A 25,975-nucleotide genomic window follows, 5' to 3' on the forward strand; every position below is an offset into this window, starting at 1 on the left:
CAATTGAAGAATGTTGGTCGAAGGTAAAGAGTGGTATCAAAAGAAACCCTTTGGATACAGGCGATCTTTTGACTCGTCGAATAATAGATTCAGTTACGAATGTAACTTTACAGGATTGTCGTGGATGAAACCGACATTCAGTTAGCTTCTTTCCTCGATGTTTTGCCAAGGAAAAAATGCTTTACGTTAATAATTAATCACAGAGAAAGTACTTGTATTTTTGAAAATATGGTGGGAAATTCAGTAGCTCATTTATTGTTTCAGGTTAGCAACACGAAACGCAAATATTATTAATCCGGACAATTGGAGTGACTATGAAATAATGCAAACGTAGTGGTTTCTTTTTTTTTTTTTCGTGTGCTTTGAAAATGCCATTCTTCTTAGAGCAAAAGCATTTGATGTTCAAGACATGTGAAGCAACAAGCTAAAACTCATTTAACGTAACAAAAAGAAGGCGAATCCTCTCTCCATACATCACTTGACTCCAAGAAGAATTACAACGAATGGGAAAGGCAGTTTTTTTGTTTTATTTTATTTTATTTTGCATGTGTACATATTGAGATGAGGTGTCTATTGTGAGGTGTGTCTAGTTTTGTGCTTCAAATAATTTTGACAGAGACTCGCCAAAGTGAGTACGGCGAATAGCTTCAGAAAAGAGTGAGGTGACATCAAAGACCTTGATCTTTGGATGAGTCATATGCTGATGCTGAGGTACGGAGTTACTGACAATTAATTCATCAATAGCACTTTGGCCAATATGGTCAACAGCATCGGCAGAAAGAATAGCATGACTGACAAGAGCATAAATCTTTTTGGCACCCTTTTCCCGTAATAAACGAGCTGCCTTGGTGATTGTATATGAGGTATCGGTAATATCGTCAATCAAAATACAGTTGCGTCCACGTACATCGCCAACAAGCATAGATTCCTTCTTTTGTGAATGTGCCTTGATACGTTCTTTGTGTACTAATGCAAAATCCATACATAATTTCTCCGCAATAGATGTAGCTCTAAATTAGAAGATCCACACATACTCGATATTAATATCTTTTACGATAATAACTTCCTCCTCTCTTTACCTCTTTGCTCCACCAGCATCAGGGGAAACAACAACCGCATTTGAGTAGTCAGGGATATTTAAGCGAATATAATTGATGGCAGTGTATAAACTAGTAAGGTTATCAACAGGACAATCAAAGAATCCAGGGTACTAAAGCCATCTTAATTAATGATGCACATAATCACTTTTTTATGTAAAAACTTACCTGAGCATCATGAAGATCCATAGTGATAATATGATCAGCACCTAGAAAGATATATAAAGAAAAACAGTTGAATATATTTTCCCATCATCTTTCTAATATGCCCTTACCAGCACAGGTTAAAAGATCAGCGATCAAAACACCGGGACGTGCACGCCATTCACGGTATGGTGCACTACTCTTTTTGGGTTGCTCTACTTCTTGTTCTTCTTGAGCAGCTTGTCCCAACTTGCGCAACAATTGCTTTGACACATCTTCTGCCTTGTTGGGTTGATTGGGCTGATACTGAGGAGTTTGAGGAGGTAAAAATGTGAGCGGGGCACCAGACTGCTTGAAAGGAACATCGGGTTGGCGTGAATAAGGGAAATGAGGAATAACAGCTGTGATACGTTTAGCAGAGGCACTCTTGCAGCCATTAATCATGATAAGTAACTCAATAAAGTTGTCATTGACTGAGCCACAAGCACTTTGGACAATATATACATCTTGTCCACGAACAGACTCCTTCATTTCGACACTGGTCTCATTGTTTGAAAATTTGCTGAGGCGAGTCTTTCCTTCTGAAATACCTAACCGATTACAGATTTTTTCGGTAAACTCAGGATGAGAAGAACCACCAAGTACAACAAGATTACGCATTTCGTCTTTGGAGGTTAGGCTTTACTGCTTTTTTAAAGCGTTTGACAATGAAACAAACAACCTAAAAAAAAATCATGAAGGATTTTTCCCTCTTCCCCCACAAACTGGTGACTGCTGCGGAGGCTTAAAACAAGGCCCTCACCCATTCACATTCACATGTTGCCATGAATCACAGATGAATTTGTACCACCATTATAAGGAACACGCTTGTTATAAAAATGCAGGTACTTTATTATAATAAATCAATTAAAGAAAAAGAAAAGTATTTCAAAGAAAGGAACATAAGGTACCATACCATCTTGATAGCTAAAGAGACCATTAAAAAACTTGCCCAATGATAGATGCAAAATGTACAAACAGATTCACTCTTGGGTTCTTTAAATCCATCCAAGGTTTTCGATACATCAAATACTACATCATTGTCTTTATTATCTTCTAGATCAGATACCCAAAGAGACACAAACCCTCTTGTACCTGTCAGTAAATCTGGAAGCTGTGCTAAAGTAGATCTGTTCATTGCTTTCAAAAAATCTTTTGAAAGAGAAGGGTTAGTATCTGATATTTTCCACTTTTGATTAAATAATTACTTTTAGAGCGTTTGACCGAACGTTCTTTCATCAGCGTACGTAACAACCCAGTTGTCGGAGAAGATGATACTATATCTTCTGTAGTTGGTTTACGTGCCAAGACAGAAATATATTCGGGTGGTCCTGCACACAGTACCATATGGAAAAAAATTACAAAGATAAAGGCTTTAAATAATAACATGATTGAAAAAAAAAAGATTGTAATGTCGAATTTTTGTTTTTTGAGCTCTAGAGCGCAGTTAAATAGCCTTTACATTGATTGTGTGTACGTATATAAAGAACGCAAAGATAGATTTGACTTCATTATTAAGCATTATGGTTTTAAAAATAAACAATGGAACAGCCGCATTCAGTACAAGTGCTTTTTATTGAATACATCGACCCATTGTCCCAAATTATGAAGATAAGTCAACGAGGTTGTCCAAAATCATCTTCGTCGTCATGCACGATATAGCTTCTTTTGTCGGTACACGCTTAAAAGCTGAAAAGGTCGCCGAATTAATAATATTAGTATTTGAGGTTTAAAGTAGTTATGCTTCGAGTTTACACACCCTCTTGGGGATGACGATCACTTACAGAGCTAAATGTTTTTTTCTGGCCTCTCCGAGAGTCCAGCTTAGAGTCATTAATAAACAAAGGGGCCAAAAGACAACTGGGCGAGCCCTCACAGAGAATAAATCTCTCGCAATTGTACTTGGGCAATTTTCTTTGTAAGAATTGCCTACTTTCTTTTCTGATAAATAAAAACCACGATATAGTCTTACTGTCAAGCGAGAGTGTCTCAGTTGATACGGGGTGTAAATAATAAATAGTGAGTTTTTTTTTTTTTATCTATTTTTTTTTTATCTTTGCCATACTTCACTTGCTAAACACTATGACGTCTGTTGTCACTGAAGAACACGTACAGTTTTGCTTCAAAGTGCTCATTGCACACTTGGAAAAGAAACCTGATCCAAAGCCTAACTTTCCAAACGATCCATAGTAAATATAAACACTTGATTATGCAAATACTTTTTTTTTTAACATTCTTCAAGTCCATTGTTTGTCACATGGCATAAAAAAACTCGAGATGGGGAACTTCACTTGAGAGGTTGTATAGGTAGTTTTACACCTCTTGCTTTACACGGAGGACTCCGTAAATATGCTTTGATAAGGTTTGATAGGATAAAATAGTCATGCACGGGGGGAACTCTAACTGATTTTAAATGGGACAGTGCTTTACAAGACCGCCGCTTTAGCCCTATTACACTGGAAGAGATTCCTCATTTAACTTGTGCAGTATCGCTATTGACAAACTTTGAGGTTGCGAAGGACTATCTCGATTGGGAGATTGGTAAACACGGCATTTGGATCGAATTTATCCAGTTAAATGGTCAGAAGGAAACGGCTACTTATCTACCAGAGGTCATGGTAGAGCAGCAATGGACAAAGGAAGAGGCTATTCAATCACTATTAAGAAAAGGACATTTTGCTGGCCAGATCACGAAAGAGTACTGCCAAAAAGCTATTGTATTAACAAGATATCAATCTCAGAAATTGGAACAGCCTTACAAAGGGGATTAGCTTTACCACGTTTTTAATAAATGTTGTCTATATATCGCTTCAGCCCCATTATACCTTTAGAGTAGTATATCACTGCAAAAAGAGCTAAAGACAGAACATTTCCAGGCTATATTCTTACTATATAGCTATTTAACACATAGTTACCTCTAAATACGTGACACGAGCATCATGCTTGCTTGACAGGATACATCAAATCGCGTATCAACCATCCAAAGGTATCCTGTACGTAAATGTGGTCTGTGCTTAAAACAGACATAGTTACACAAATCTTTCATGCAAACATCATTTTATGGGGCCAATAGTTATATTCCATTAGCAAAGATAGCTAACTATGTAGCAGCATTAGAAGCTTTAAGTGTAGTAGAATCACTTCAAATTTATTATACTGGCTTAAGCTTTGATATACATAATCTGATGTAGGAGTAGACCTGCGCTTTTTGAATGTAACGTATGTAATCAACAAGTCACGAATAAAGTTGGGTTTCCCCCTCCATTTTTTTTTCTTCTATTTCTTTCTTTTAAAAAAGTCATGGCTGTCATTGAAGAAATTGTCGAGGAACCCAGTAAGTAGAACGCAAGAGCCCATTTACCCTTCGAAACAATTTTAATTTTTACTGTCGATAGTTGTCGAGATTCCTCAAGCCGAAGCACCTAAAGAGGTTGTAGACCTTCCTAAACCAGTACCTCATCCTGATCAGGATGGCGATATATTTTTTGAAACCGAAGAGTATCCAGCAGAAGAGTTAAAAGTAAGAAAGAAATACGACAAACCATGACAGAAACAAAAAACGTTCTAAACTTTTATGTGTAGGAGCTGATTAGACAGTCTATGGAATACAAGGCCAAGGGAAACGCATTTTTTGGGCAGGGAGAGTATAAGAAAGCTATTGACGAATACGAGAATGCCTTAATGACATGTCCCGAGTCAGTGTATAAAGAACGAGCTATTTATTTTGGAAATATTGCAGCGTGTCATTTAAAACAGGTAAGAAACTACTAAAAAGAAACCCTTAAAAAACAGCAGCTAGAACTGGATTACCATAGAATGAACTTAAAGAAGCTCGGGATATGTGTTCCCAGGCACTTATTTTGGATCCAAAGTATACAAAGGCTTTACTTCGCAGGGCTCAGGCCAACGAGAAAATAGGCACATCCACTGCCATGACAGAATCCCTAGAGGACTTCAAGAAATTAAAGCAATCCACAAGCGATGCATATACCCTTCGTGAATGTCGACGAGCAGAAAATGAATTACCAAAGAAAATCAAGGAAAAAATGGAAGCTGAAAAAGAGGAAATGATGGGGAAATTAAAGGATTTGGGAAACACTTTGTTGGGTAAATTTGGTCTTTCAACAGACAATTTTCAGTTGCAGCAAGATCCTGCAGGAAGTGGTGGCTACAGCATGAATTTTGTCAATTCTCCCTCTAAATAAAACCTGCCTTTGTAAAATTAAAAAGAGAGAGAGAGAAAAAAAAAAAGCTGTTTATTAAAAAAATTATGTCATTTTTGAGTGTTGTGTGTATATGTGTGCGAGAAAGAAAAGAAAAAGGAATTTAGAAAAAGAGTAAAACGCAATTATTTATAAATGTTGGGAGTGATACAGGAAAATGGAAATAGTGTAGATTTTGTATAATATACCAGAGTAGATTTAATGTTGGCTCTCTTCAGTAAACATGCCAGGTGGTAGAGGTTGACCATTGCCCATCTGTCCATGTCTAAATCTCATATCATTAGGTGGAGGTGGCATGGGTGGTCTCATCATGCCAGGCGGTGGCCCCATTCTACCCATCATACCCATATTTGGTTCTCTAAACCCAGTCATAAAGGATGATGGTGGAGGTGGAATGTTACCTTGTTGTTGCTGGTGAAACTGCTGCTGCTGTTGCTGTTGCTGCTGCTGTTGTTGTTGGAAATTAGGTGGTGGCCCCATAAACATATTATTAAAGTGTTTAGGCCCCATATCATTGAAGTTTGCTCCGTCTTGATGCATCATTCTACCTTGTTGATCCATCATGAACCTAGGATCCATCTGCCTTTGTTGCTGCTGCTGGTGGTGAATATGTTGTTGCTGCTGTTGCTGCTGTTGCTGCTGCTGCTGCTGCTGCTGTTGGCGTTGTTGATGGAACTGAAGCATTTGCTGTTGATGGAGATGTTGCTGCTGCTGATGGTGTTGTTGTTGCTGCTGTTGCTGTTGCTGTTGCTGCTGCTGATGTTGTTGTTGTTGTATCTGCTGCTGATGATGTTGTTGTTGTATCTGCTGCTGCTGTTGCTGCTGCTGCTGCTGCTGAAGAGTCATCAAAGGCGAAGGTGGAGGTGGCTGACCGCCTAAAATTTGTAGAATCGTGTTTTGAGAGCGAACAGCATCATTGACAGGAGCATCATTTAAACGAACAGACATGATAGCAGGATCTTGAAAGGGTAAGGCAGCTGGTACGCATAATATAACAAATTAGCACATATATATTGTACGGTATATAAAAAAAAAACTTACCAGGTGGAACAGGTTGTTCTTCCTTCTTAGGAGACATTTCAGGCTGAGGGGTAGAAGAAGCGGCTTTTCTTAAGAACTCGCCAAAGAAGTTTTGTGCTTCCACTCTGACATCAGGGTTCTTAACTTCTTGTTCATCCATTTTTTCCATCAATGGCTCAGGAGGACATGGTTGTTGCTGTTGTTGCTGTTGCTGCTGTTGCTGCTGTTGCTGCTGTTGCCATTGTCCGGGAGATCTTAATAAAATCTTTTCTTGCGAAGAAAAAGAATTGAAAGATGGATGTCTCATAGGGCCATTGTGGGAGGATATATCACCTTGCTCTGCTGACATTCTCTGCATTTGTTGTTGACGCATCAATTGTTGCTGATAGAACTCTTCCGCCCTTCTCTTTTCTTGAAGATTATTAAAGCTAATATTGACATTAGGCAATAAAGCTCTAAAATCTTCGCGTGATTGATCCTCTCCATTCATCTTCATGTTACCAAATTCGTTTCGTAAATCATCCATTTGTTGCATAGGTGGTGGTGGTGGAGGGCCAAAGGATGGTTGCATATTCATCATCTCAGGAGGTGGAGGAGGTGGTCCTCTCATCATCGGATGCGGAGGGGGAGGTGGTGGGAACATACCAAGAGGTGGAGGTGGGGGTTGATGTGGATGGAATCCAGAAGGACCATGATTGAAGTCAGGAGAGAAACCAAAGCGTGGAACAACAGGTGGATGACCAAATCCGCCGCCATTAAATAATCCACTGGCCTCCAGCATACGTTGGGAATGTTGTAAACGACGTGCTGCAATCAGTGATGGATCTTGGCCGTTGAACGGGTCAAAGCTACGGTTCATCCAATCGGGAGGTGGAGGTGGGGGAACATTACCAAGACCAGGTGGAGGCATAGGTGAACGACGATTATCAGGTTGCATGACCATACCCATATCAAATCTATTCATGCCAGGATGTGGAGGAGGGGGCCCTCCTTGGGGATAAGCTTGTTGCTGTTGCATGTGTTGCTGTTGTTGCTGTATATGTTGTTGTTGCATCTGCTGTTGCTGCTGCTGCTGTTGTTGTTGTTGTTCCTGTTGCTGTTCTTGAGAAATAACGTTCTCGTCGAATTGAGGTGGTTCAGGTGAATCAGTCATGATCTCTTGTTGAACTAAAGCAGATAATCTATCCATGGCAGCCATAGGAGAAGAAATAGTCTGAGGCAATGGTTCACTGACATCAATTTCGGATTTACTGCCATTGTCTTCTTTTTGACGATTCTCATCCGCTTGAACCTTCTCAGAAGATTCATTAGCAGCATTATCAAAAGCTTTGATGATATCATCATTCAAAGAAGCAAGATCTTCAATCTTCTCATTATCGTGCGCAGCTTTAACATATTCAATCTCCTCCTGGGAAACATTGTTAATGATATCATCAGGAATAGAATCCATCTCTTCATCTACTTGAGGTTCATCATATTCCATGACAACATCCACCTTCTCTTCTTCACGAACAACCATAGGCTCCTCCTCAACTACGTTTTCAGAAGCAGCCTTCTTGATTTCTACCATCTCAGGCTTATCGGTATCCTCGACTACGTCCGATTCAACTTCTTTCTTTACTACGACAGGCGATGCTATAGGAGCTGGTGGTGACGGCTGTGGTGGTTCAATGCGATCCGTCGATCTAGCATCATTTTGAATAGGTCTTATTTCATGAACGACAACAGGAGTAACAGGTTTGGCAACCGTCTTGGGCTTAGTAGCTGCGATTCTAGCCTCTCTCTCTGCCTCTTCAAACTCTTCCAAACGTACCATTTTACCTTTAATTTTCTTTTCCTTTTTGACCTTGAGAGAGGGAGCGTGTTTAGGCTTCTGAGGTGCGTGTAAAGCATCGGATAAAGAAGGGCCAAAGTTAGCAGGAGTGATGACACTCTCGTGATTGACCACAGGTTGAGCTTTGGCCCAAGATGCGGTAGCGGGAAGTGCGGGTTTTTCATCCTCCTCCATCACCAATGGAATGACGAGCTTTTTGGATTTTTCTGCTACAGGCTTCTTGGAAGAACTGGCTTTGCTAGGTTTTACTGGTACGATGTTAGCGGCCTTCTTTATCGTAGATGAAGAAGATTTGGTAATTTCTTGGAAGGGGGGAGAAGGGGGCCGAGGAGGAGATTGGACCACCACTGGCGGCTCTTCTTTTGGAATCACAACAGGTGGAGGAGGAACAACCTTTGGAATAGGTGCCCATGTACGTGGTACTGTCGTCGTAGCAGGTCTGATCTCAGGAGTAACTGCAGTCGTAGTTGTGCTGGAAGAAGTAGCGAGTGTAGTCTTCAAAGCAGTGGCAGGACGTTTATTGGGATAAACTGCTGCTGCTGCACTGCTGGAACTGGTTGACGAATTAGCGTGTTTACTTCTATAATAATAAGACACGAAAAAAAAAGAAAATAGGAGTTAATTTAGACTATCAAATACTATTCGTTAATATGCGAGTTACCCAATAGCTACAGTGTCTTTGCTGTAACTGTCAACATCATCTCCAGGTTCATGCAAGTACATGCAATTGGGATTAGGACAAGCCATATGTCTCAGATAGTATGTACAGTACTTTGTTGTTCCGTAAGAGGCCCTAACTTTTAGTTAAAGCAAAAGGGCACGTATATAACAAATATTTAAAAAGACTTACCTGAGAGTTTTACCATCATACTCCATACCGTTCATTCCCTCAATAGCTTTAGCGGCATCTTCCTTTCGAGCAAAAGTAACGTAAATGCCGACAGATGAATTAGAGCCTGATGAAGGAGCAGAACGTTTACTGATGACAACCTTCTCGATGCGTCCGTATTTTTTGAAGAACTCATTCTATGTTAGACATGTTAGTACACGATGGGATGAGAGGAGGCGAAGGGGTGAGACTTACATCCACGGTAGCGTGCTTTAAACTAAGACCAAGGACATAAACAAGATTCTTTTGAACGACTCTCACATTCGACAGCTGTCTTCTACTAGGGTCTCTCATATCTCGTGTTTGACGGTCCTTTTCTTTCTTCTCCTTCTTTAAGCGAACAATTTCCTCTGCGCTGACAGGCACGAACTCGACAATTTGGTCACTATATAATCTTCTACAGGCAGGGCATCGACCGTTTAAATTAGTTTTAATGTGGTGCCAGCAGAAACGACAGATCTATTTTACAAAAGTGATGAGTGCCTTTTTTTGGGCGGATGCGAAGCTTTAGCATGTACAAACCTGATAGCCACAAGGACAAGGTCTGAAGTTACGGTCGGCAATATCCAACTCTTCCATACACAATGGACAATCGGAATCCTCTTCGTCAGAAGACATATTTCTCAGATAATTATTTAAGTCTATTTGGTTTTCTGTTTATAGTTGCGTCCTGCGTTCCTTTTTGTATATGTATATCTAGACACGAGTTAATGGTTGTTGTGGATATATGAATATGCTTTACCGAGAAACAAGAGCAAAAAGAAAAGAGAAAAGAATAATAGTTTTATTTTATTTTTTGACCATTTATACGGATTGTGTGGGCGTTGAGAGAGGTCACGTGTTCCCCTAACGATTGGTGACGAATTTCTAAAAAAAAACAAAGCTGGTGTTTAAAGTATCTTGTAACTTTTCATGATCAATGCAGACATAATACAAAAGGTAAGGATAGATGCCATAATACAAAAAAACCAAGTCAAATCCTCCTGTAACATAATTAGAATAATAATGACGATCTTAATAGAACGACTTACCTGAAATTGACCTGGTACCTGAACATTCATTCCCCATAGACCAGTTACTAAATTCATTGGAATCAAAACACTGCCAAGTGCTGTCAATTTAGACAACACGTCGTTAATTTCGTTGTTCGTCTGTGTCATTTCTATCGATATTTGAGCCAAATAATTAGAATGAGATCGTGAAGAAATTTTCTCGTAATGATTTAAGGATTGCAACATGGCTACAATATGATCTATTCATGCAAAAAAAAAAAAATCAATATTTATGCGTGATACTTTTTTCTGCTTTCTTACCTTGAATATCACCCAAATAGATAATCACATCTTTGCTAACACTGGGTCGATGATTTTTGACCGATTCATCATCATTCTTTTCCTCGCCTCGCTTGATAAGGGTTTTGATCACATCTGACTTAGCAACTAATAAGCGTAACAAACTCATCATCTTTTTACGACAATATCCAATTCTTCTAAGCATATCAGATTGCTCAGATTCTTTTAGTATTAATACTAGCTCATCAATAGAGTCCACTTCAAATTCAATGGCTCTTATCAAGGGAGCAAACGTGTCAATGATGTCATCTAACAATCCATAACATATCCAATCTGCAGTTAATTAGCACACCTAAAAACATACTAGTGTCCACTTTTTTTTTGTCTTACCTGGCTTTACGACCAATGAATCCTTTAGGTGGAGCATACGCTTTCTCACGTTGGAAGGGTGCGGTAATGATCCAAAATGAAACTAAAATTGCTATTAGTAGCTCCTTTACAAACACACGGGCTAGTTTGCTTACGGTAAGAACAAATCCTTTAAATATTAATAGATATAATCCAACTGGTTGCAAATAAGTCGGTGAATATGCATCTGCATCAAAACTTTTAAAACAAATAAAATAATAATTGTTAAACATTTCGCATTTCTCTCGCGGTTCTTCTGTCGTGATATCCTCGGCAGTCAAGGGATGAATATAAAAAATGGATTGCAACTGCTTCATCTCTGACTCTGTAGGGTTACGAATGTCAATCCAAAAGCATTGTTGGATATTCTCAGTAATGGTAGGTACAAGATCTGCGAGGCTTTTGGTGTGAATAGCTGAAGGTAAGGATGAAGAAAAATACACAAATCTATAGTCAACTGAGGTCGAAGATGCATTTAATGTGGGATCCTATTTAATTTGATTGGATTAGCTAATTTATCTTTTCGTTGGTGATATAGGCACACTTACACATGACCCGTACCCGCTGTGTGGTATCTGCTGTGATCTTTTCTTGGTCCGTTTTGTCATACCCGCTCGTTTAACTAAACCGTCATCAGAAGATAATAACATCAGGGCTTCTTCATTGATAAATAACGGCTTATCTGTTGGACCCTGTGCTGACGGGAACCAAACATCGTCTTGCATGGTTTCTAACAAACAAATTTTTAATTGACTTATTTATATTATGAACAAAATGGACACACTATTTACTACTACCGTTACTGCTTTCATAATGATCCTGCCCAAATTTGTTATTTTTCAGTGCAGAATCTAACTATAAAAATCTTTGTAAATTTTTATTTTATTTTATTTTATTTTTATTTTTAAGATTTTCTTTCACTTTACATATTCTTCTTCAAGATCTTCCTCAGAATTATCCATCAAGTCATTCTGTGTCAATGGCAAAAAACGTTCATTAGACATGTAAATAAGCGATCTAGTTTTTCTTCTTTAGTTTTTAAATAGAAAAGAGGAAAAAAGCAACAAAAAGGCGAAAGAAAAAAAGAAAATAAAAAGAGTAAGCTATAAATTTGGGGTCACATGAATTTGTAAGTGATTACACTAATTCAAGGGGTATACAGTCTTTATTTTACTTTTAAGCACTACTCAAGTTGTGCATACTCTGTGCTACTTTGTCTATTTGAACGTCAGTACTATTTGGTGATAGCGGATTCTCCATGCGAGATTTGATCATTTTTAATGCCTCTTGAAGTGTTTGCCCAGAACCTAAAATTATCAGTCTTTTGAAGATCCCTTCTAAATATTGTTCACTTACTATCAATTGAGCTCAAAAAGCGGACCAGCTCTTTGCATAGTTCAAAGTCATTTTCGTCCATGGCCTTTTGCAACAGTCGAATCGTATCTTTTCCACCGATTGCTAGCGGTTGCATGGTCTGAAGAATAATCAGATATGATGTTGCTGTTCTTAGCCTTCCATCTGACAGACACATCTACACATGTAATATTAGCAAAAATAAAAAACGAAAACTAAATTTACCCATTTACTTCAAACAAATCTTTAGGCTTGCCAACCACCGAAAACAAGTGATCCCATAAAGCAACTTCGGTCTTACGAGCACAGCTCACAATAACATCCAAAGCGTGAGGAAATTGGTCCAAAAATTTAATAACCAATGGCAAGATTGCCTCTATCATTAGCCCGGTTAGTCTCTTTTTATCTGTATATATCGCAATTAACGTTCCGTACCATCACCCAAGTCATGACCTGCTTCTTCTTCGAGAACAGTGTGAAGTAGAATCTCTAGAGCATGACCAAAATAAACAAATTTCTCGTAGGCTCGTGCGAAGAGAACTGCATCTTGCTCTAAATCATGCTGCAATAGATATCTTAGGATATGGTGCAAAAATAAATGCATCTAACAAAGGATGAGTCTATGTACTCTATGCTTTCTATATATTTCTTTTATATATATTGGTATACCTTTGGGCTCATCTTGAATAATACAAACCCTAATGAATCTCGATACGAAATATTTTGTTCGATGCCCACAATAATGCCTTTATCTAAAAGTATAGCTAAAAATAAACGTCAGTTACCAACCAATCGCACAAAAAGAAAACAACAACAAATAGACTTACAGAGCGGGTAGAAATCAAGAGGGATATAAATGGACAAATTATTAAGATTATCGAAATCGCTTGTTCTCCATTTGGAGCATTCATCCATATCACCCATCGAGTTAGACGGCGACAGGCCATCTGGACCCATACGGTAGCCTAGAGAGAACGGTCTTCCCATGTCAGCTACATTTAAGCTAGATGAAGACAGAAACCCCGGTGTTGTTGGTGTAGAAGGTTCACTGTCCGAGATATCTTGATTATACGTATTATAATCAAAATCACGTCCCAATAAAAGGTTGGTAAATGTCTTTAACCCCTTTCCGTCAGCTATCCATAACGACGTAATCAAATTATCAACACTCTTTCTACCGATCCAATAATATTCGGCTTTCTGGTGAATGATGTGCATATCGAATTGATTGATGGGTGCTGATAAAGGTCCGTCGTTCTTCAGATCTGTATTGTCATTATCTTCCTAGTGTTGCCGTCAGTACACACAAATGTATATACACAATATAAAAAAACTTACAGAAGTTTTGGGGCATAAAATAATTAATTTTCCATCCACCAGTAACATAATGTTGGATGAAATAACGTTTTCCATAGAATGAATTTGATCTGTATAATTAATATTATATGGTAAGTATTCCGTCATATTTCAAGATAATTTTTTTTACCTCCGTTAAATGCATTGAATAAACTAATACTTCTTACCCTTGATACTCGAGCAACGATTCCCTTTAAAGAGATACGTCTCACCAATTCTAATCGAGCCAACGTCCCTCCCTTATTATTACTGGCTCCCAAACAAATATTATACACATTTAATACGTTTTCTGAAGTATACACCAGCAAAAAACTTCCGCAAAGAGTCATATAAGCTGGAATATTGGAAATGGATTCGGTATATAAGATGTATGCGTTATCCAAATTACTTTCGCGAGAATACATCCGAATCTTTTTTTTAAAAGCATCAGTATGATGAACTCATGTTCTTCCCGTTCAATTTTTCCGCTTACCTCATACGTTTTTGATTGAAGCGATTCACAAGCAACAATCAGCACATGCTTGTACCATACCATACCGCCTCTTACCAGAAAACTTTGCTCTTGCTGTTGATTACCAAACAACTTCCATCGATTGGAGATAGCATTGTAGTGTGCAAAACCTCGCTTACCAGCAATCGCAATAAATTTCCCGTCCGAACTAATTGATGTATATCGAATTGGCCAATGATCTGTGATGTATAAAGCGGGATACTTTATATTTTAAAAAGAGGTGAGTATCTATAAAGCGATGAATTGAAAGTACCATTACCTGGATATGTGTCCATGCTACAGCAGCTGGATCGATTGTTGTGTTATTTTCCTGGTAATCTCCGCCGTTATTATAGAGCAAAATTCGATCATCTGTTTGCAGCAGTCCTCGTCTAGCATTGTCCGAATGTAAATAAGACGTCAAAGCAGATTTAACAAACGGGATTGTAAAAAACTTGGTAGGTATATCTTTTGACAGGTCCCCTGATAAAACGAAAAGTTGATGGTTTCCAGGTCCCCAAAACTATTTTGTTGTTTAAGTATGTAATATTCTCTCAATGAAACCGTGTTATCTTACCAGTGTGCAGATTCCTTTTACGTATGTATCTTTTAATTTACCAGCACTATAAATTTCAGTCAGAATCAGGACAATTTTACTTTACTTCTTGCTTACTTTTCACCATCAAAGACATCATCCATTTCACTCGAGGAGCAAAGTAAGCCTCCATATACACTCCACACTGCCAATCCTCGTCGCTTAAATCCAACGGCAATTGCATATCCATCTGATGTCCATTCAAGCGTTTCTACTGAATTGTCTTGTGCATTCGAACTTTGTGACGACCAAGAAGTCAACACTAATGTATGGGATAATACTGGTGTCGAGGAATAATTTTGCGCTGAATATACGTATACAATACCCTTATCTGTTCCTACTGCGATTAATGAAAACTTTGAGTTGACAGAAACTGCAGTTGCTTTATGATTTTCCTTGTGGAAACATACACCAGCCCAATAATTCTGTTTTTCGAAGGTGGGAACGCTGGGTGAAGTGATGGATTTTGAGGGTAATCCGTTACTGCTGTTGACAGATGCACGTCTTTGGTTGGACAAAGAGCTATTATTCTGAACAAAATAAGCACGCCCTTCTGTGGATATCCATACTGATATATTCATAAGTTTATCATAGATAATATCGGATACTTGTTCTGTATCTTCGTTTTCCATAATCCCAAGTCTATTAAGCACAGATGTCTTTGTAGCATTCACTTGTTGAGGATTCCACGATATACACTGAATAGCTGAAGGTGCTTTTGTTGCAATAATCAAGGTGTCATCGGACGAGGAACCACTATAATAAAAAACCGAATTTTTGCATAAATTTCATGTAAAAATTATCTTTTTAAAAAATTTACCATGCAATACCAGCATCAATTCGGATCGCCAACCTAAACTTAATTAGCATTGTTCTTGGCCCCTTTCCCTCGCCAGGACCAGTGACAAAAGCATGTGTGGAATTTGGAAAGTTGAATTCAAATGATCGTTGGTCGTATGAGATTATTGCATATAAAAGTAAATAATTGTTTTTGGTCTAATATAAACATTAGACGCATATCCAACTTTTTTGTGAATGAACTTACTTGGACTACAATCGAAGATGCGTCGGGTTTCCATATTATTTCGATATTCTCGCCAAACTCTTGGATATGATTTTCGGAACGTTGCACAAAAGCTAGAACAGTAGTTGGCTTACACAAGTATAAAAAAAAAGTTATGTTTAGATGGCAATATAAAAAAGTAGGGGAACATCATGCTTACCTTGACTGACCACAAATAGATGGCTGATCGTGTACATGTTATAAATAAGGACGCGTGATGAGACGGTTTGATAGATATTATATCGAGTGATTTGGAAAACGAAAGTTTGTCTTTTTCATCTTTAATGTTCTTATTATCTTTAGGGACGGTACAGTCAAGTGAAAGTTGACTTGCTATCCCGTTGAGCCAGTACATAATAAACGTTTTCGAGCTGTAACAGGTTACTTGGGAAAGAAAAGGGCTTGAAATAGAAAACACACTTTGGATTTTGGGTATAATTACAGTTCTACTTTTGGGCAGTCACTGTTGGACTATAGAACTTTTTTATTCAGTTACCCTTTGTTCTCTCTTTTTGTAAAACTAAATCAATGACTAGCTTAATTAACTCGGACACACGTATAAAGTATTACAATTCTAAAATAAAATAACGTCATGTCAATTAATGCCTTTAATGGTCTTATAGAGTAAGTTCGGTTCTGAACAGAGATACCGCCAACTATGGTAAACAAAATCTCATTGATGGTAGTGAAGAGACATGTTGGAATACTGAGCAGGTAATCCTTGTTTTAAAAATACTATTTTTTATGCGAAAAGCAAACAAACATATACATAATTAGGGCCTCCCTCAAAATATTTTGTTGGATTTTCCTGAGCCTGTATCAGTAGAAAGCATTGTTTTACAGTTTCAAGGTGGATTTGTTGGCAAAAACTGTATTGCTGTAGGAAGTACGCCTAATTCACCCAACGATTATAGTGTAGAAATCGGCAGATTTTATCCTCAAGATATCAACCCTACACAAACTTTTGATTTCCCAGCAACGGAAGGCTTAAAGAGAGTCAAAATTATTTTTGAAGAAAGTACAGATTTTTATGGACGTATTACAGTTTATAAGTTGGATATCCTTGGTAAGGTCTTAGATACCGGCAGCTTTTCTGTTTAACAAGCCAAATTTTCCAATCCAAATCACAATAATTAGCAAGCCTAAAACGCAAGCTCCTAAATAAAACTGTATTACCATACGCCTTCCCATTGTAAATAGACCACCTCTTGGCAGACTAACTGGATTAAATAATACCATGCAACAACAAACGGTTCCAAGTACAATAGTATACACTAATCCGACAATCAATCCTTGAGGAAATTCAATTGCCACGCCTGCTAATAATACGCCATATAAGATACTTCCAATACACCAAATTACTTTTGTCGTAGTTGGTAATGGACCATGCACTTGGTTTCTGAAGGCAAATAACTGAACCCAGCTCATCATCATGGCACCCCCCGCGTATAAATAATGTGCGATATAGTGCTCCCATAAATCTCTCATGTTTGAGTACATTTCGTATAACACTGGGTATTGGGCCACCAAATCGGGATGAGCCAAATTAAAATCTTGTATAGGATGCTATTATAAACGTCAGTCATAACAATGCGAAATAACAAGTATTTCCTACCTTGAACATTGCACTGGCTGTATGAACTCCGTGAAATTGGACGTAAAGTGCAGCACCAAATGACCACAATAACCATACAACACTTGCCTCGCTTAGAGACCCCCCTATAGAAAAGAAAAACAATGTGTTCGATATCGTAAAAGAAAGCCATGCAGTATAGACTTACAATAATTCGACCTTCCACTTGTCATAACATCAGCTCTGGTTATAATAAACAAATTTAAGGGTAAAGTTATAATTGGGTCAAAGAAGCGAAACAAAGAATCCCCGGGAAACCAAGGAGTGATATTTGGGATATCGCTTAGAACAGGAACTACTGTCATAATTAATATCGATAGTGCTGTTCCCAACAATAACCATGCTAATCGATTGTCTTCCACATGAATGTCTCGGAAAGCATTGCGTCTCGCTGGCAAAGCAGAAGTCGACGACATGACATGGTTTCCCCCGATATTTATTTCCTCTTCTTCGTCCTCCGAGTCATAGTGAGTAGTGTTGTCCGGTTTTCTTGTATATATAGAGGGCAATTCGTAATTATCATGAGACATGTTGAATAAAAAGGTAAATGAAAATTTACTTGCTGCATTTTTTCTACATTTAGATTTTTTGAGGACTTGGCAAATCATCAGCCCCGGATTATTTTTTTACGCCACTTCATTATTCTTATTGTTCGAGCTCAGCCTCGTGATAAGGCATGACACATTGATGCAATTTGCGGCTTCTGACTCGTAAAGATATTTTAACGTTTGTTTAAATCAACCATACGATTGTTTGTCACACTACTTTTGAATACAACGATCCCCGATAACCCCACGTAAACCTTCTTTAGCCTCACAAATTTACCATGGTAAATTGCTTGTAAGCCTCAGTAATTCGTAATGTAAGTATATCTGGTATTTCAAGTTAGATTTCAGATCATGGAGGATAAAAGGGGCAAGCATGGTGGTAGATCAAATGGTTTATAGGTACTTTTAGTGATGGCATCCAGATTGATAAATCATGCCGTTTTGGAACATTACGTGTCCCTTAATTATTATGTTTGTCTATGTAAACTTGTATATTCTTGTCTAGTCTCAGGGACAGTTAAGGCACCAGATACTACCTTATGTCTACGTGCACTCTAGCCGTCCTTAAGAAACACGTTGATCAAACATTATGAGGTATCAAGGCCCATCATTATTTGACATCCAAACGTCAGGCCTATATATTAAGTTGTTGTCTGCTAACAAACTGACACTGTCACCTACCCCTTGTTATCTACATAAAATTACAGTGTCTTTCTTGTTTGAATTACTTTCCTTTTTAATAAATTTGACTGGAGCTCCTGATACAGAGCCTTCATTAAGTCAGCCGACAGGGCCCGGCAATATAAATAATTTGAACGAATATATAAACTTAAATAGTTATCAGCTAAAAAACGAAATGTACTGAAGGGTCAATGTGATGCTCGTATTACAGCTCCTAACTATTAAGCAGATAAAGAGTATATCATGTTTTATATTACACCTTGGTTGATAAATACACAACGGGATTGTGTTGTCATAATTAATAGTAAAGAAAAAAGACAGGAGAAGCAAGCCTTTAGAAATAAGTGCATAGAAGCAAAAGGAAAGGGAAATGATATTGGTAAGACTCGTGCATGTGTGATATTCCAAACATAATGTTATTTATTTATTAGCGAAATGATGCTTAAAGTTCTTCATCATTTTTGTAAATAAGCCAGCAGGTTTCTTGCCTCGGGAATGCTGATAGCTGGGATTAAAGAATTGTGAGTAGGGGCGATTTTTTTCAGAAGGACTAGTAGAATAAATGGAGTCAGAATAAAGCACCAAGTCGTCTCCATTTCTAGGGACATGTATGCTGCGATATGAATGAGATGTAACAGACGATGGTGGTGTATAGTAAGCACCACTTGCACTTATACTGTTGGGTCCGATACTTCTAATACTAGCACTATAAGTTAGTGGTGGTTGTGGTGCATGTGCTGAAATATGACTCCGGGGCGTTGTCGAACCAGATGTGTTATGCTCGCGGGCAATGATAGGGTTTGGTGGCAAAACAATCGGTGATATCATACCATTAACTGGACTTTGAGATACTTTCCAGTTTTCAATTGTACTTGTATTTGATTTGTGGCTGTGATTCGTAAAGCTTGAGACACTTTTAATGGAATATGATTTAAATAATACGTCTTGCTCATCAAATATAATTGCTGAATCCAGTAGAGGAGATATATGCTCAATACGTCCAGTTTTTGATTTCTGTTTTTGTTGCTTCTTTTTAGGTGGGTGTATACGATCTAAGAAAGCATCATCATTAATATACGGGAACGAGTTATCAATGGAAGGATTTATAGTCAAGGTCTTTTTTCTTTTTGATTTTGAATCATTTGAGCTGGTAGAAACAGACTCGTTTTCTTGAATAGAGCTTTCTCCGCCTGAGGAATCATTTCGGGATACCCATTGCATCCTTAGTGGTGATGCAATAACTGGGAGTTTATTGTACTTTTTTGTGGATGATTCAGTCGAAGGGAAAGAATCGAGGCCGAGATCAAAGCTATCATTATCCCAAGGAATATCAATAATATTAGCCTTGGATTCGGCTGCTTCTAGCTGAGCTGCCTCGGATGATGTACTCGGAGTCTTCCCTGATTGAGGTGTATAATAGCCACTGTGTTTATTATAAGATGTTGCTTCCTCTGCCATTTTTTTACGACGAAGAAAGAAAGGAAAAGAAAAGGAAACGTATGACAACAAAATAATAAAAAGCGATTTATATAAAACACAAGAAAATGTTGTCATTGATATATTGGTATTTACATTAAGCTACTATTATTCTAAATAGTGGTAGATTCGGTGATTGGTTTCTTTTTTCTCAATACACTGGGTATCCATCTAGGGTTTTGTTTAGCATCCACATCTCTTCTTATTCTTAAGATGAATATGACAAGAGCGGTTACTAACACCAAAAGACCCAGACAACCAAAGGTGAGTCCCAGTGCTAATTTTTTAGTCCTTGAATCATCATTTGTATATTTTACAACTGATGGATTAAATGTATCAGTCGTATTGTCTCCTCCATCATCATCCGGCACGACAACAGGAAATACAAATCGACATGATGATTTTACTGATTTGTTCTTGGTTGGACCGATGGGAATACTATTAATCCATGTCCACGATCGCATGTCTAAAATTGCAGAATCATTGACATAAACAGGTCCAGTTGTTGGATCAAAATTTTGGATTCCCATTGTGACAACCATATAACGTCCTAAATAAACGATTGCCTCGTGTCCCGCGCGAGCAATAGGTGGTATACCCGATATCTCTGGTTTAGTCCAATTTAATGTACAGGTATCCAAAACATAAATATCGTTCGTCGCATCAAAACTTGTCTCCGCGCTGACATTTTGTCCTCCAAATAAAACAATAGATGTTGCATCAGGCGCTGTGATTTTCCGTTATATTAGTATCATAGACAAGCAAAAGAAAATAGGCTCACTCTTACCGTCTACAGCTGTGAAACTATATAAATAGAAAAAGTACGTTAGTAAATTTGCAGTATAATGTACACCCGAAATAATACAAACCTGTATCGAGCAGGCGGTATATCACCGATCGTTGCCATAGTGATTGCTTGGTGGCTTACTGTATCAAATACTAGTACATTTTGAAAATCACCAAATGAAGCACCTACCCAACTGTTATCCTCAGAATGAACGGCTGTTTTTCCACCCAAAATAAATAATCGGTCAGAACTAGAAAGTAAAAAATACATCTTTAGTGACAATGACGATAGCTAAACGATGGTCATTTACATTAGAGAACTGGTATGGCCATATCTTGCTGGTCTGTAACCACCAGAATAGAATGTAGTTGGCCAGTTCCAAGTATTTGTATTGATATCAAAATTATAGAATGTATTGTACTGAAATTAATTAGAATTTGATCTTTTTACGCATTTTTTTTTGTCTTACATAGTTTGGGGTTGCAGAGGATTCCGCTCTTCCGCCATAAAACCAGGCAGTATTCGTACTTGTATTCAGCGATACTGACATTCGAGCTTTCGTCACTGGTTGTGTACCTTTAATCAATGCGACAGCTTTTATTATGAGACGTCGTTAGTATTAACGTTTTTTTTTTTTTTTTTTTTTTTTTTTTTTTTTTTTTTTTTTTTTTTTTTTTTTTTTTTTTTGAAAAAAAAAATAATTGTTCGGCAACACATTACGATCAGACCAGGTATTTGTTGTTACATCGAAAATTGCCATAGTTGACATAAGTGGTGTTCCATTATCCCCCGCTTGAACGGCAATTGATGTATTTGAATATTGAAATGCAATTCCGTTTTTATAAGGCGAATAATCCAAGGTGGTATTGGAAGCATGATTTATCCAGCAATCACTGGTAGTGCTAAATCCATTGGATATATCTTGTGTCCACACCTCTAACTGTTCCTATTATTTGGGCTATGCGTTAATTGATAATTCGGTTTTTTTCATATTTTTTTTTTTTTTTTTTTTTGCTATTACCATATTTGCTCCAGTTACAATAAGGGTTTGGTTGATCAAGACAAGGGAGAAATCAGAGTAATTTGAAGGATGTTGACATCCTAATTGCTGTGAATGGCCAAAACATACTAGAGTTGCTATGGTAAAACTCAAGATACAATAAAATCGTCGTATAATCATTTAGTACTATGAAAGAAAGCAGAGAAAAAAGCAAAATAATAAAAGAGGGGTGAGAAAATTTAATTTATTTGCCAAGACACACACATACACACACACATAATTGTCAAAAATAAACCATTTTGTTTAAAAATCAAAAGGAGAGAGTCGAAAGGGGTTAAAAAAAAAAGGGTAAAAAACCGCTTGTTAGAAAAGAATGAAGTTTTATGCACTACTTGCAATATTTATTTTGCTGATATCTTGCACAAGACTGATGATGCCCAAAAATAGATTTTTCATTGACTGTTCTGGCATTAATTTTTATTACGGCTTAAAAAAAAGACTGTCTGGAACCCGGAGATTGTGAGACGCTTGTCTTGTGTTAGTCTTTTGAGTTTGAATTAAAAAAAGCTTTTTCTTTGTACAGTTACACATAATTTCAATAATAAGAGAAGAGAGAATAATGACTGGTTCATCAGTAGATGATGATCGGGGTCCAAGGAGGTCAAGTAAGAAAACGAGCAACACGATTTTATTCTTTTTGCACGGTCCTTAAATCCCTATTTAATACAATAAACCCCCCAACCAAGACTTTTAGTTTCCTTCTTCCCTCTTTTTTTTTATTTCCTCTCAAATTAAAAAAAAATTTAAAATGAAACAACCGTCGCTGAAATTTATTGCACTGATTGCACTTGTACTATTGCAGTGTGCAGTACAGGCTCAAGTATCGGGAGCAGTGGGTGCAGCTTCTAATCTTGTTGCTCAAGCTGATACTCAGGTCACGCCTCTTGCCACAACAGATGCTCCCGCTGCAACCACACCAGCACCTCCAGCTACAACTGCTGAACCAGCACCTACAACAACTGAGGCACCCACTACAACCCAGGCTCCAATTCCTGCGCCAACTACTACAACTCAAGCTCAGACTACTAATAACCCCGTTGCATCACCTACTACTGCTCCTAACGCTGCTCCTACTACTACGAATATGCCTGCTGCAACATCAGACAAAAGCGATACCTCACCTCCGCCATTTTCTGTTGACACAACTACAAATCCTCCCAGTGGGCCCTCTCCAACCGGCGAAGCTAGTTCCGGTGCATCTTCTTCTGGAACCCTTGCTAAACCTACCAGTGAACCTAAAGCCGAGAAAAAGGAAGAGGAAGGCCCTAACAAAACTGCGATTATTGCTGGTTCAGTAGTCGGTGGTGTCGGTAAAGAATTATATTACTAACAAGCTTTGTTTTAAAAAAAAGACTAACCGCTTCCTTTTTCTAGTTGGTATTGCGTTGATTGCAGGCTTACTTACATGTTTGAATCGTCGTGGTGGATGTACAAGCCGTACTAGACGAAGAAACATTCAGCAGGATTTTGAAGCTCATGATAATGAGTATGGTATTAAGATGACAGATAGCAATGCTATGGGAGTAGGTGCAGGAGCAGGAGTAGGTGCAGCGGCTACGGCAGAGAATCAAGCTCCGTCATCACCCTTTCAACACGCACGTCGCTTTGTACCTCCAACTTCTAACCCAACCGGTTACATGAATTTGACTGATGAAGAGTACGGGTATCACCAACAAAGCGGAAATGCCGCAGCCTATCAACCTCAGAATTATCAGGATTATAACAATAACGCTTCCACTGCCAGTGAATATGATTATCAACAGCACTCCCATCAAGGTGACTATTCTCAACAGGGAGACTATGCTACTCAACAAGGAGATTATGCTCAACATGACTATCGTAATGAATATGGTGTTCAACAAGACTATGCTCCTCATCATGAATATCAGCATGAAGGCAGTGTCGTTGGTGGTGGAAGTGTTGGTGGCGCCGGTTACCAGCAAGGATATTATAATCATACGCAACCTGGATCGAACGTTACATCCCCCACTCTGGTCAATGCTGCTCCTATCATGGATAACTACCATGTACCATTAAAACCTGATCAAATTGACCAAAAGCCCAACGCCATCTAAACCAATACATATATAACCCTTCTAGATTTTCTCTTTCCTCCTTCTTTGTAAAATTATCGTCACACGAAACAATAAACTTTTAAATTATTTAATTTACAATTTCACATCCCTAAGAGTTAGAACTAAAGGTACGTGATCGCTTGCGCCCCAAGCTTCATGCCGGATCTCGCTAGATACAACCTTGTCCATAAGATCGGGGGTGACAGTAAAATAATCCAAACGCCAGCCCATCAACTTCTCGCGTGATTTGAAACGGTATCCATAATATGTGTAATGTCCCTTTTGTGTAGGATTGAAATGACGCCATGTATCGATTAAACCAGGTAAGCTTTCATCCTCTTCAGAAGGCTTTAAAACTTTGGAGAAATCTGTTCTCTCCTCAATTGTAAAACCGGCGCTCTTTTGATTAGTTTCCGGACGTGCAAGGTCATCAGCAGTATGTGCTACATTTAAATCACTACATATATATTTTTTCTTTTATCAGTGATGGTTTTCCCTATATTCATATGATAAAATTACCCTGTCCAAATGATGGATTTGCCTTCTTTTTGAAGTGATCTAATGTATTTTTCCATATGACGATTGAATTCTCGTCTTTCAGGCAAACGAATAAGTTTTTCACCAGCGTTGGGAACATATGTCGCAATTAAAACAAAGCTTGGAAATGTCAATGAAATGACCCTACCCTTTGTAGTCTTATCAAACCCAGGAATACCATATGTAACAAGCGTTGGCTTAAACTTGGAAAAAACAGCAACACCAGCTAATAGACATAATCAGTCTTGATTGTTCATTTTCTTTTGTGCGGTTTCTTACCGTATCCCTTCTTTTCATCAAAAGACCAGTAACGATATTTGTATACCTTGTCATTGACAGCTGTTGAAATGGGTTGGTTTAGTTTTGTTTCTTGAACACAAACAATGTCAGCGTCTTCCGCGTCAATGTAAGTATTGAATCCCTTCTTAATACAAGCCGGAAGACTTGCTACGTTGTAAGAGGCAATTTTGATTGCATTTTCTGGTTTAGGGGGGATTTCAAACTTTGTAGGAAACACCATGTTGTTGGGTAATGAAGGATCAAAGGGAGCCCAAGCACTCTTTTTGGGCGCTGCGGTCTTGGCCTTCTTCGCTACGGTTTCTACTTGAGGACTCGCGGATCGCTTTGTAGCTGTAGCTGTTGCTTTTGCAATGTTTTCAGAACCAGTGTTTGTGGTCGTAATCTTTGTTCTTGTATTAGCCATTGTTAACACGCGTAAAAGACTTTTTGTGCCAACTCTCCAGTTCATTTTTTTTGACTTTTCCAATCTTTTTTTTTTCCCTCTATCTGCGCCCAATGATCTTTAAAAACTGTCACAATGCCCATTTGCAGATGTATTGAAAATCAAATATGTAATATTAATTGGTGTACAAAAGATCTCGAAAATATTTTACTGATCGAATAAACATATGCACTTATAAATATAAAAGTATTTAATAATGTTACTTCGAGGGTCCATCGCTGAAACTTACTGATACGCTAGACTAATGTGTGTTTTTCCCCCATTCCTCTTCTCACAGTGCTGATATTGCTAACTAATTGAGTCTCTTTAATTTTATAGTTTACATTCAAAGTCATATCAGAGATCTTCGGTGAGGTTCAGAACAGGGTAGTATTTAAAGACTCTCATTCCACCAACTATTACATGCCCTCGTATAGTCTCTTGTGCTGTCTTGATTTAATTATAAATTCTGTGACACAATTATCATTCAGATTTTGATACGTGGAGTATACGCTCTGATCAATACTCATGGGTGATCGTTAGATTTACACAAACCTCCAGCCTATATTACTCCTTAGCCAAGAAAAGAGACTGGTCTTTTACATTAGGTCTCCAGCTGGGTAAGATATTATGAATATCATTGTAAATACTCCG

At 38.1% G+C, this 25,975-nt stretch overlaps 14 protein-coding genes across 14 annotated transcripts; 4 read left to right on the forward strand and 10 right to left on the reverse strand.

The window, feature by feature from the left end:
- Positions 1-504: 504 nt before the first annotated feature.
- On the reverse strand, positions 505-1,951 carry EV154DRAFT_496390 (phosphoribosyltransferase-like protein). The gene is made up of 4 exons (XM_051600146.1): positions 1,373-1,951; positions 1,266-1,306; positions 1,080-1,210; positions 505-1,010 (listed from the first exon to the last, which is right to left on the reverse strand). The coding sequence occupies exons 1-4, from the start codon at positions 1,899-1,901 to the stop codon at positions 587-589; spliced, it is 1,125 nt and encodes a 374-aa protein (XP_051461663.1). The 5' UTR covers positions 1,902-1,951; the 3' UTR covers positions 505-586.
- A 102-nt stretch (positions 1,952-2,053) lies between these two features.
- On the reverse strand, positions 2,054-3,014 carry EV154DRAFT_575198 (uncharacterized protein; the record flags this gene model as incomplete). Its single annotated transcript, XM_051606448.1, has 3 exons — positions 2,489-3,014; positions 2,197-2,432; positions 2,054-2,128 (listed from the first exon to the last, which is right to left on the reverse strand). The coding sequence occupies exons 1-3, from the start codon at positions 2,667-2,669 to the stop codon at positions 2,054-2,056; spliced, it is 492 nt and encodes a 163-aa protein (XP_051461664.1). The 5' UTR covers positions 2,670-3,014.
- A 268-nt stretch (positions 3,015-3,282) lies between these two features.
- Positions 3,283-4,236, forward strand: EV154DRAFT_38362 (AMMECR1 domain-containing protein). Its single transcript, XM_051595025.1, has 3 exons — positions 3,283-3,469; positions 3,523-3,642; positions 3,703-4,236. Exons 1-3 carry the CDS (start codon positions 3,363-3,365, stop codon positions 4,049-4,051), a joined length of 576 nt encoding a protein of 191 aa, XP_051461665.1. The 5' UTR covers positions 3,283-3,362; the 3' UTR covers positions 4,052-4,236.
- Positions 4,237-4,573: 337 nt separating this feature from the next.
- EV154DRAFT_437146 (uncharacterized protein) lies at positions 4,574-5,550 on the forward strand. Its single transcript, XM_051596847.1, has 4 exons — positions 4,574-4,614; positions 4,676-4,800; positions 4,863-5,036; positions 5,096-5,550. Exons 1-4 carry the CDS (start codon positions 4,581-4,583, stop codon positions 5,483-5,485), a joined length of 723 nt encoding a protein of 240 aa, XP_051461666.1. The 5' UTR covers positions 4,574-4,580; the 3' UTR covers positions 5,486-5,550.
- EV154DRAFT_599455 (uncharacterized protein) lies at positions 5,505-10,002 on the reverse strand. The gene is made up of 6 exons (XM_051607115.1): positions 9,769-10,002; positions 9,442-9,705; positions 9,208-9,383; positions 9,019-9,150; positions 6,545-8,937; positions 5,505-6,480 (listed from the first exon to the last, which is right to left on the reverse strand). Exons 1-6 carry the CDS (start codon positions 9,862-9,864, stop codon positions 5,702-5,704), a joined length of 3,840 nt encoding a protein of 1,279 aa, XP_051461667.1. The 5' UTR covers positions 9,865-10,002; the 3' UTR covers positions 5,505-5,701.
- Positions 10,003-10,136: 134 nt separating this feature from the next.
- EV154DRAFT_536302 (uncharacterized protein) lies at positions 10,137-11,671 on the reverse strand (the record flags this gene model as incomplete). Its single annotated transcript, XM_051604127.1, has 6 exons — positions 10,137-10,229; positions 10,278-10,498; positions 10,560-10,871; positions 10,929-11,010; positions 11,063-11,434; positions 11,495-11,671. The coding sequence occupies 6 exons, from the start codon at positions 11,669-11,671 to the stop codon at positions 10,137-10,139; spliced, it is 1,257 nt and encodes a 418-aa protein (XP_051461668.1).
- Positions 11,672-12,052: 381 nt separating this feature from the next.
- EV154DRAFT_38429 (uncharacterized protein) lies at positions 12,053-12,598 on the reverse strand. The gene is made up of 2 exons (XM_051595028.1): positions 12,303-12,598; positions 12,053-12,253 (listed from the first exon to the last, which is right to left on the reverse strand). The coding sequence occupies exons 1-2, from the start codon at positions 12,475-12,477 to the stop codon at positions 12,123-12,125; spliced, it is 306 nt and encodes a 101-aa protein (XP_051461669.1). The 5' UTR covers positions 12,478-12,598; the 3' UTR covers positions 12,053-12,122.
- On the reverse strand, positions 12,521-15,321 carry EV154DRAFT_413905 (RIC1-domain-containing protein; the record flags this gene model as incomplete). Its single annotated transcript, XM_051595584.1, has 11 exons — positions 12,521-12,675; positions 12,735-12,903; positions 12,969-13,063; positions 13,127-13,556; positions 13,638-13,726; positions 13,918-14,065; positions 14,203-14,367; positions 14,426-14,537; positions 14,622-14,668; positions 14,723-14,768; positions 14,819-15,321. The coding sequence occupies 11 exons, from the start codon at positions 15,319-15,321 to the stop codon at positions 12,521-12,523; spliced, it is 1,959 nt and encodes a 652-aa protein (XP_051461670.1).
- A 1,010-nt stretch (positions 15,322-16,331) lies between these two features.
- Positions 16,332-16,904, forward strand: EV154DRAFT_559672 (galactose-binding domain-like protein; the record flags this gene model as incomplete). The annotated part of the gene is made up of 3 exons (XM_051605563.1): positions 16,332-16,366; positions 16,427-16,517; positions 16,581-16,904. 3 exons carry the CDS (start codon positions 16,332-16,334, stop codon positions 16,902-16,904), a joined length of 450 nt encoding a protein of 149 aa, XP_051461671.1.
- Positions 16,905-16,945: 41 nt separating this feature from the next.
- On the reverse strand, positions 16,946-17,966 carry EV154DRAFT_559673 (uncharacterized protein; the record flags this gene model as incomplete). The annotated part of the gene is made up of 4 exons (XM_051605564.1): positions 16,946-16,960; positions 17,055-17,369; positions 17,419-17,522; positions 17,585-17,966. The coding sequence occupies 4 exons, from the start codon at positions 17,964-17,966 to the stop codon at positions 16,946-16,948; spliced, it is 816 nt and encodes a 271-aa protein (XP_051461672.1).
- A 1,119-nt stretch (positions 17,967-19,085) lies between these two features.
- EV154DRAFT_559674 (uncharacterized protein) lies at positions 19,086-20,123 on the reverse strand (the record flags this gene model as incomplete). The annotated part of the gene is made up of 1 exon (XM_051605565.1): positions 19,086-20,123. One exon carries the CDS (start codon positions 20,121-20,123, stop codon positions 19,086-19,088), a length of 1,038 nt encoding a protein of 345 aa, XP_051461673.1.
- Positions 20,047-22,289, reverse strand: EV154DRAFT_38685 (uncharacterized protein). The gene is made up of 7 exons (XM_051595053.1): positions 21,950-22,289; positions 21,649-21,874; positions 21,398-21,522; positions 21,239-21,348; positions 21,011-21,178; positions 20,923-20,945; positions 20,047-20,868 (listed from the first exon to the last, which is right to left on the reverse strand). Exons 1-7 carry the CDS (start codon positions 22,106-22,108, stop codon positions 20,255-20,257), a joined length of 1,425 nt encoding a protein of 474 aa, XP_051461674.1. The 5' UTR covers positions 22,109-22,289; the 3' UTR covers positions 20,047-20,254.
- Positions 22,290-22,309: 20 nt separating this feature from the next.
- On the forward strand, positions 22,310-24,163 carry EV154DRAFT_496422 (uncharacterized protein). Its single transcript, XM_051600147.1, has 2 exons — positions 22,310-23,298; positions 23,363-24,163. Exons 1-2 carry the CDS (start codon positions 22,737-22,739, stop codon positions 24,061-24,063), a joined length of 1,263 nt encoding a protein of 420 aa, XP_051461675.1. The 5' UTR covers positions 22,310-22,736; the 3' UTR covers positions 24,064-24,163.
- Positions 24,157-25,120, reverse strand: EV154DRAFT_413790 (Endonuclease/exonuclease/phosphatase; the record flags this gene model as incomplete). The annotated part of the gene is made up of 3 exons (XM_051595579.1): positions 24,157-24,520; positions 24,583-24,826; positions 24,880-25,120. 3 exons carry the CDS (start codon positions 25,118-25,120, stop codon positions 24,157-24,159), a joined length of 849 nt encoding a protein of 282 aa, XP_051461676.1.
- Between the last annotated feature and the right edge of the window lie 855 nt (positions 25,121-25,975).

The sequence above is a fragment of the Mucor mucedo genome (genome assembly GCF_025094135.1).
Source record: "Mucor mucedo strain NRRL 3635 chromosome Unknown EV154scaffold_12, whole genome shotgun sequence".
NCBI lineage: Eukaryota > Fungi > Mucoromycota > Mucoromycetes > Mucorales > Mucoraceae > Mucor > Mucor mucedo.